We start from the raw sequence: 9896 nt of genomic DNA, 5'->3' as shown, positions 1-9896 counted from the left end.
TTAGTTCATTAGTTAGAATAAGCTCTGAAAATCTCGTCAATACTTTCCATTCTCAATCATTATATTTAAGCATCTCCAATCAATTGATCTCTTTAAGTGATGCAACCAATTGCTAGATTCTTTCTTGAAAAGTATAAGAAAGTGGGACACCTATCTCATGTCTTTCCCAAAAATTTAAATCTTTCATTTTAATTTTGTATTTATCATCCGAGAATTGAAATTTGAAACTTATAAATCTCTACGAATAATTAAAACATTTAAAATATCCAAATGATTTTTCGTAAGAAAAGTTATATGTGAGTAAGCTGATGCAAGAGCCCATTGACTCACCAACGTCCATCTTTAAGCCGAACGTAAAAAAAAACTCATGGGCCTATTTACATAAATTTTTTTTAAAAAATTAATATTTTAGATATTTAAAATTTTATTTTATTTCACATTTATCATTCATCTTTACCTATATCATGAATACCTAAATTTTAGATTAAAAGTAGAGCATGAGTCTGCCGACTCATAGAAACCCCGTCCTAACATAAAACACAGAATGAGCGGGCCACCCATCCTAACATAAAACAGGACAAATACAAACACAAATAAAACTAGAAGTAAAAAACTAAAAAATAAAGCATTAATTTCGTAAATGAAAGCTACAACTAAACGATAAAACATTAATTTCGTGAATGAAAGATACATTCAATGCACATGCACCAGTGGTCACAATTTTCTCTTAATTTACGCACGAGGGCTATTTTTACATCAGTTGAACCTTTCAGTTCAGTTCAGTCCCATCGTCTTGCATACTGAAGAAGCCGAAATGTAATAGCTGTCGAGTGCCCTTCAGACAATAAAATAAGAAAACGGAGTACTATTATAGACAAAGAAAACCCTAAATTCTACTGTAAAAAATTTGCTCCAGTCATCGTTGACAATGGGGAGGGCAGCACGGAATCTTAGAGGAAGCAGCCTTATTTAAATACCACAATTTTCCAACCAATTTTTAAATAATTTGAGCAAATTTCTCGAGTCTTGATTTGAAGTTGTCAATGTCTGTGGCCGTCTTCTTTCAGGATTGTCCGATCAGCTGTTGAATTCTTATCAGAGATACTTTGCCGGGAATTTTTTTGCAACTGCTCATGAATTTTAACAGAATTTTGCCCTAATTTTCATTGAATTGAAACCTTCTCTCTTAAGAGTCAGTTCAAAAGATTGGGCATGATTCATAGAGGGGAATCAGAGACTCTGATGATTAAGAGCAGTTATTTTACCATGATTTTGTGGACTGTGAATCTTCTCTCTAACCACGCGTGACAGCGTAAAAGGCGTTTCCTCTAATTTCAATGGCCTGGTATCCTTTCCAGGAGCTGGCTAACATGAAGCCGCTCTTTATAGGGATCCAGGCGACTGTTCTCGCTGCTATACTCCTCACCACGGTGTTTATTGGGAGGCCTATTTATTCAGGGATTTGGTCTGGTACCCCCTCTTCTACTGGTAATTCCTGATCTGTTATTTTGTTTTCATATTTGGTTTTGATTTCTTGTAGACTTTTGATTGTCTCTGCTTTAGATTATTTGTCAACAAATCAGCTTAAATTTATGCATTTCAGTTAATGTAGAGGTTCTTCCACTTTGTGGATTAGGCAATTTGAACTTATTTTAATAGAGTTTTCTCTGTTTCTTGTTTGGATTATTTGTTGGAAGCTGGTAGTAGATGTAAAGTAAGTTTGGAGTTTATAATGGGACTCTGCAAATGTTTCTAGCTTAAATCATTTCTTTATGGAGCTAGCTAATTGAGCAGCTAAAGCGATTTCAAGTCTTTTATTGGGTGTGTTTTTTTTTTTTTGTTTCTAATTTGAATCATCTTTCCAAGTAGAAGCTAATTTATGTGTATTAGGTGGTACTTATGGTTCTTATTTTTCATTGCTTCTTTAAAGTAATTTGTCTGAAATACAGCTAAGTTATGCACAATAGTCTCTCTTTCCTGTCCAAATTATTAGTTTCAAAAGAAGCTAATTTATGCATACTTTGTAATTTTTGTTCGTCCTAGTTCACGGGCCCAGGGGATTTGAACAGATAGGTGCTTTGTTATGGTAGGCTTGGGTGGCTTCTAAGATCCTATAGTAAAATTACAATTTACTGACTCCTGATTATTGGATAGTTGTAGCATTATCGTTCTGCGGAAATTATACTTCATCTGTAAATGCATAAGGTCGTTTTATTTTCTTAATCTATAAAGCGCTGTAGCAATTGATGGACTTATGCTCCCCCTTCATTTGTGGTAACTATGCTAGGTGTATTCCACTCGAATGTTCTTTCTGTGTTGTCTTTCATTTGTTTCTTGCTTGCTTATATCCAATGCTTTTATTGTCAACATCTAAAACAGATGCTGGAGTGACACACGTGGAGCATGTGTCAAATATCTCTCAAACAGGAGGAAATGAAACAATAGATAATTTCTCTGATAGAGGAACTGAGACTATACCAAGCTCTTCAAAGTTTCAAAATATTTGGGAGAAGGCCATATGGGAATCCCCCCCTGCTGGGTCAAAAATGCCAGACCTAAATGAATTTCAACTGACTAAACAGATGGTTGCTGATCGAGCAAAGGACAATGTCATCATTGTAACTTTTGGGAACCATGCATTCATGGACTTCATACTGACTTGGGTCAAGCACCTTACAGATCTTGGAGTTTACAATCTTCTTGTTGGTAACGATCATGAGTTGAACTTTATCCCCTATGCAGCTGGAATATTATATATTCTCATGTGAGGTTTAAATTTTGTTATAGGTGCAATGGATGTTCAACTATTAGAGGCTCTACATTGGAGGGGCATTCCAGTTTTTAATATGGGCAGTAACATGAGTACAGTTGATGTTGGTTGGGGGTCAAAGACATTTCACAAAATGGGAAGGGAGAAGGTTTTGCTAATAAACGCCATTCTTCCCTTTGGATATGAACTATTGATGTGTGACACAGACATGGTTTGGTTAAAGGTATGCCTTTCTCCACTGAGAGGTGCTGGTCATTTCAATTTAGCTCAAATCACTTTCTTATAGATGCTGTCAAGAATGTGCTCGGTTAGGTGTTTTGCAATACATTTATATTTGTGGTTTCTACTCATTATAAACACAACACACACAAGAAATTATGATCATCCAATGCATTTATTAGCATTTATGAGGATTACATGGATGTATTCATATTTCATTTTTTTGATTAATGATAATTCTTCATTTTTAATTTTTGACCAAGTACAGTTGATAAGAAAATGATTTTGTGCAAGTATGATTTCTATATCAAATGAAATGAAAATGATGTTCTATAATGTTTATTCACGTGACAAAAATTGAATTTACCATTCCATAATTATGCATTATTTGAAATTTAGAAACATAAATTCATGCATGCACACATATATTCCTTAGATGGGGGCCTTCATTAACACTGAAGTCATACAACTTTCTTTTTCTTATCTGCATTTGGATGGTATTGTTGTTGGAGCATGTCATAGCTATTGGCGGGGTGCTTGTAGATATAATAAGTGCACCTGTTGTAGATGGGGGCCTTCATTAACACTGAAGTCATACAACTTTCTTTTTCTTATCTGTATTTGGATGGTATTGTTGTTGGAGCATGTCATAGCTATTGGCGGGGTGCTTGTAGATATAATAAGTGCACCTGTTGTCATAATGGTGAAATGATGTTCTGTACAATCGATTCCATTTAGTGGCAATTTCAATGAATTACTTTTAAAACCTTCTAAATTCCTAATATCAAATTTTGGCCACGAGGAGGTTTTAGATAGACTTGTATGAGTTAAAGACTTGCTTGGGATCCCTAATGTTAGGGTTTTCTTGCACATACATGCAATTGTAGCCATTATGATTTGGTGAATGTTAATGGACGTTCTTCTCTTTCCTTATGGTGAATCAAATCAAAGTAGCTAGAAAAAGCATTGTTAAATTACTCAGGTCGGGCTCAGGATCTGACTCGTTTGAGTAGTACAAACAAAGAAATCCTTGAAAACACTTTTCCCTGCCCAGGGGGAGGGGGGGGAGCATGAAGTATGTGGAGAGAGAGAGAGAGAGAGCGAGAGAGAGAGAGAGAGAGAGAGAGGATGGGCACGTGGCCAGGTGATAAAGAAAGCGTGGGGCAAGTGGTGAGAGTGAGATATAGTATGGGCACGTGGCTAAGAGGGAGAAAGAGCATTTGGGAAGAGAAAAAGCAGATAGAATTCTTGGATAAGAGAGGGGAATGTAGAGAGAAAATTTGGGAAGAGGGAGAAATAGAGAGTTTTTGGAGGAGAAAGAGAAAATGGGAAGAGAAAATGGGAAGAGAGAGAAGAGATTTTTTTTGGAGATAACAGAGAGAGTATGTAGAGAGAGAGGAGCTTAGCAACAAACAATGGGGGTCATATGGATGGAAAGAAGTTTTTGTATAGTTTAGAGAGAGTCTTGGAGGTAACTTTCTTAGAGAGTGAAAGAGACAGAGTATATAGAGACAGTGTGTAAAGAGAGAAATGATAGAGTCTAGTTTAGAGAGAAAGTGATAAGTTTTTTAAAGAGAATGAAGGAGATATATTATTGGGAGGGCATTGAGCTTAACAACAATAGATAGCTGTGATATGGAGAGAGAAAACTTTTTAGCCTGGGCTAGAGAGAGAGAGAGAGAGAGAGCTTTCTAGGGAGAGAGAGAAAAGTATAGAGTATATAATTAGAGTGGGTGTATAGAAAGAAATTACCTTTGTAACAATCAATGGCAGTTGCTGCTCTTTTATTCCCGTGCCCAAAACCAAACTTTTGCATCAAAATAAATTGGGTTTCTCATGTATTGTTCCTCTAAATATATCAAAATCTTGTATTTTGAAGCAGAGGAGGCTTTGCTTTGCTATTTATGACCAAATCATCAAACGCAGCAGTTACAAAAGAAAAAGAGAGAAAGGGGGCAGAAATCAAAGAGATTAAAAAGGGCGGCTGATTTTTGCCCCCCCTTTCCCCCCTTTTTCCTTTTTCCTTTTTCTATTTAGTAACAGTACTTGGGGAGTGCCACAGACTCGTTTGAGTACTTTAGAACTCAGTCTGCCTGAGTTCTATACCACTTGGGTGATTCCATATTGTACCCGCCCAAACTTCTGTTCAGGTGCCAATACTCACCTCTGTGGGGTACCAAGGCCGAATAACTTGGTCGAATCCGAGTCAACTCGGACGAGTTTCAAAATGCTGAGAAAAGCATAAGTTCTTTAGACAATACATATAACCATATGCACAAAACAAGGTGTCAAAAAAGACATGATTTGTGACATGAAATATTTGTAAAAACTACAGAAAAAACCAGGAAATGCAATGTGAATAGAGATAATATGGGAGAGATTTATTGAGAGTGGGGATAAAGACTAGAGCAAATTTCCCAGCTGAAAAACAAGTCAAAATGGACACCTTCAACAAGCCACTTGCTTAAAACCAAGCCAAGTGAATAAGTTACAGTCCTTTAAATGACAATTACAGCCATTTCTAGCCTTGTAAAACCACTATAAATAGACTCAAATACCAACCCCTTATGGGGCAATTACATATGAAGCAAGACTAGCTTATGAATTATACTTTCATAGCACAAATTACATAAACTATCCCAAAGCTTACATACAACATATAGCTGCTCTAGACAAAATTTCAGGGAATAAAACCAACTAATCAGGGAATTAGAATGGCAAATTAAGATCAGGAAGCCATGTGTCGAACCCCTTGTGCCGAAGCCATGCAATTGGGCCTTAAAAGGATTTAATTTTGTCTATTCGGATCGTGCAAAAGTGATTTAATCTTACAAGAGTGTCTAATCCAAATAGAAGCAATTGCACACTTTAAAATCACTCCTTAAGTTCTCAACACATTGATATTATCATCCAAAACATAATGTAAAAGGTTTGAATCAAATCGGATCAAAATCAAGAGAGTTATGACCAAACTACACACGGTGGTCTCTCGGACCATCAAAGCAAACTTGTATGCAAAGCTTATGAACCCCCATAAGTAAAAACGTGATGAAAAACTTTTGGAAATGTAGTGACACACTGAGACTAAGATATTTGATGGATTTTTAGTAAAATAATCAAAAGATACTAAGCATGATCTGATACTGGATACAAAGACTAGTGCAAATTTTTCAACCAAAAAACAAGGCAAAATGGACACGTTGGACAAGCCACTTGCTTAAAGCCAAGCTAAGTGAATAAGTTACAATTCTTTAAATAACAATTACAACAATTTCTAGCCTTGTAACACCACTGCAAATAAACTCAAATACCAACCCCTTATGGGGCAATTACATATAGAGAAAAGCTGGCTTGTGAATTACACTTTTATAGCACGAATTACATAAACTATGTCCCAAAGCTTAAATACAACATGCAACTAATCTAAACAAAATTCTAAGGGATAAAATCAACTAAACAGGGAATTAGAATGCCAAATTAAAATAGGGAAGCCATGTTTCGAATCCCTTGTTCCGGGGCACGCAATCGGGCCTTATAAGGACTTAATTTTTTCCCTTCAAATTATACAATAGTGGTTCAATCTCACAAGAGTGTCTAATCCAAATAGGAAGCAATTACACACCTTAAAATCACTTCACACATGCCATGCATAACCCATGTGTGAGTTAATTAAGACATGTGATAAAAAGGGGGACTTTAAGTTATAACATTATATAACAAAATATAACAATAAATAACAAGACACCATAACACAACCCTTTATAAAACAAGCAACTAAATGCCAATCTAGTCCCCCGCCTAGGGATTAATGCCCAGCTGGACGGTGATCCTAGAGTGAGGCGTGGGGTGCCACGTGGCAACCTTATGGCCACTCGGACGCCACATGGCACTACTAGGTTAGGAATAAACTGAAATTTGAGTCAAACAATTTGAAACCCTCATTTTTTTAGCAAATAAAATTCCAAAATAAATCTTTGAAATTCACAATAAATATTTAAAGTATTTTGAGCAATTATTATGTTTTCTCATCATTATAAATCGAACTATAGGTATGGTGAGATCTCAGGCTAATAACTATAGGTATCGGAGTACTCCATTGGGCTAGTCCCGAATGATGTTCTGCCGAGTCTCAGATCGACCCAATAGACCTATGTTCCACAGTCTAAAACAGGGACACATAATTGGCCATATCAAAGCCGCTGAGCCAGAACTTCCAATCATCCAGCTCTCAATGGATTACAGGTGTGTCCTTGTGGGACATGATCTAACTCAATTACAGGGGTCCTTTCAAAGCACATGTGCACTAGATCTTTGGATAATACATTTGGAAGAGTGGTTTCCCGTACGAAATGAAAATGCACATGCCATGTAATGGTCTCGTGTTAGGATACGGACTGATGTCCCATAAGTCTTGATCATTCCATACAGGGCGAATACTCAATAAGTACTCAGGTTCTATTTTTCTCGTTTAGATTCTCCAAGCCCTGGCCGATTGCAGCTAAACATGAGGCTAACCTATAAAATCCTGATTAGGAGGTGACCTTCACTCCTTGAGAAATTGCTTTCTCAACACGTGAACTCTCGATGCTTCATGCGTACTCGGGGTAAAAGAATCTGGGCTCCATTTCGTAAGATGCCAATCTCTGAATCGCTTCCACTAAATGAGATGCTACCGGAATTTAGGCCTTGATAGGCCATAGTTCCAACATGATCATAGATTCTCATTTATATTGGCTACAACTCATGAAGGACCACACTATGAATAAGTATGATGAAAAGATGATCAACAGGAGATTCTAAGTTCAATAAAATTTCTGTAAATTTCATACTTCAGCAACTGTAGATGCTAAGAACATGAACTTTTGAGAGGAAGAAGTTCAATGGAGTTTACCTTGATGACTGCACACCATGGACTCAAATATAATAAAGGAGGACTACCATCAAGATCACCAAATTCATCAATGGAACTCTAAAAGCTTTTGTGAAAAACATAAGGTCTCTCTCTCTCTTCAATTTTCTCTTACAAAGCTCTAGAAAAAAGAGGCTTAAATTTTCCAAATTGGTTCAAGTGTTGAGATAGTTAGGGTTTGAGATCTAAAGATGTACTTTTATTACATGGGTGTAACCTTGGATTCAATCAACACCCTTAATGCATTAATCCAAAGGCATATTAAAGGCTAATGTACCTAGCCACCCATCCCCATCCAACTACTAGGATGAAAGGATGGGATTTCACACAATTATCATTCACACTAACTCTAAGTTATGCCACTTTACCATTTTGTCCTTGAACTGAATCCAATATGCTCTTACAAAATCGCCTTTAGTTTTTAAATAATATATTAGAGTAGACAACTGCCAAGGGTAATGGGCTAAGAAGTAATTGGTAAAGCTCACACATGTGAGAAGATTCTAATTTATCAAAGCCAATCACTGTATAGATCTAAAATTTCAAACCAATCAATTCAAAGATAATATCCCCTTCACACATGTGTGTAAAGATATTTTGAAGATATTTTTCGACTCAAATTTGAAAATCAAAATTCTCTTTAATATTATTAAACAATTGAATTAAACTTCACACATGCCATGCATAGCCCATGGGTGAGTTAATTAAAACATGTAATAAAAATGGGCCTTTAAGTTATAACACTATATAACAAAATATAACCATATATAACAAATTAACAAGACACCATTACACAACCCTTTATAAAACAAACAACCAAATGCCAAACTGGTTCCCCCTGCCTAGGGATCAGCACCCAGTTGGGCAGTGATCCTACGGTTGGGCGTGGGGTGCCACGTGGCAGTCCTATGGTCACTCGGATGCCACGTGGCACTACCATGTTAGGATTAAAGTGGAATTTGAGCCAAACAATTCGAAAAACCTCATTTTTGAGCAAATAAAAATTCCAAAAAATTCTCTAAAATTCACAAAAAATATTTAAAGTATTTGTGAGCAATTATTAGGTTTTTCTCATCATTATAAAAATAGAAAAAATGTTATAGTGAGATCTCAGGCTTATAATTATAGATATCAGAGTACTCCATTGCCGAGTCTCAGATCAACCCAATGGACCTATGTTCCACAAACTAAAGCATGGACACATATTTGACCACATCAAAGCCGTTGAGCCATAACTTATGATCATTCGGCTCTTAATGGATTATCCCCTGTGGGACATGATCTAACTCAGTTACAAGGGTCCTCTCAAAGCATATGTGCACTGCCTCTTCCAAACTCGGATAATGTATCTGGAAGAGTGGCTTCCCGTACGAAATGAAATGCACATGCCATGGAATGGTTTCGTGTCAGGATACGGGCTTATGTCCCATAAGTCTTGACCATTCCATACAGGGTAAATACTCAATAAGTACTCGGTTTCTATTTTTCTCGTTTGGATTATCCAAGCCGTGGCCAATCGCAGCTAAACATGAGGCTAACCTATAAAATCCTGACTAGGGGGTGACCCTCACACCTCCTTGAGAAATTGCTTTCTCAACACGTGAACTCTTGATGCCTCATGCGTACTTGGGATAAAAGAATCTGGGCACATTTTGTAAGGCACCCGAATTTCAATCCCTCAATCGCTTCCATTGAATGAGAGACTACTGGAATTTAGGCCTTGAAAGGCCATATTTCCAACATTTATTAGGCCAAGAGGTTTGGAGATCTTGGAAAGCATAGGGAGAAAAAATGGAAAATTGGGGAAAGTTCATGAAGTTATTGTGTGAGACACGGCATGCAAGGGATGGTGGGGAAATTGTGAAAGTGTTTAGAGCAATTTAAAATTGGACATGGGGTAGGAAAGAGGCTTAGAAAGCCTTGTTTGATTGATATGATTCGGCATCCAAATCATAAAATATTACCCTTCCAACTTGAAAAATGATTCTGCTTGCTTTG

At 36.8% G+C, this 9896-nt stretch overlaps 1 protein-coding gene across 2 annotated transcripts in view; it reads left to right on the top strand.

Moving 5' to 3' along the window:
- Positions 1 to 797: 797 nt before the first annotated feature.
- XEG113 (xyloglucanase 113) overlaps positions 798 to 9896 on the top strand; it is a 50969-nt gene continuing 41870 nt past the window's right edge. For both annotated transcript variants that reach the window (XM_006878562.4, XM_011625631.3), the window contains exons 1-3: positions 798 to 1488; positions 2380 to 2706; positions 2788 to 2993. In XM_006878562.4, the coding sequence (XP_006878624.2) occupies positions 1338 to 1488; positions 2380 to 2706; positions 2788 to 2993 (684 nt within the window). In that variant the 5' untranslated portion in view covers positions 798 to 1337. The remainder of the gene's footprint in view (positions 1489 to 2379; positions 2707 to 2787; positions 2994 to 9896) is intronic.

The sequence above is a fragment of the Amborella trichopoda genome, chromosome 3 (genome assembly GCF_054954075.1).
Source record: "Amborella trichopoda isolate Santa Cruz 75 chromosome 3, AtrichopodaSantaCruz75HAP2 v2.0, whole genome shotgun sequence".
Lineage (NCBI taxonomy): Eukaryota > Viridiplantae > Streptophyta > Magnoliopsida > Amborellales > Amborellaceae > Amborella > Amborella trichopoda.
The sequence above is the reverse complement of the archived record's forward strand: the minus strand, read 5'-3'. Positions and strand labels throughout refer to the sequence as shown.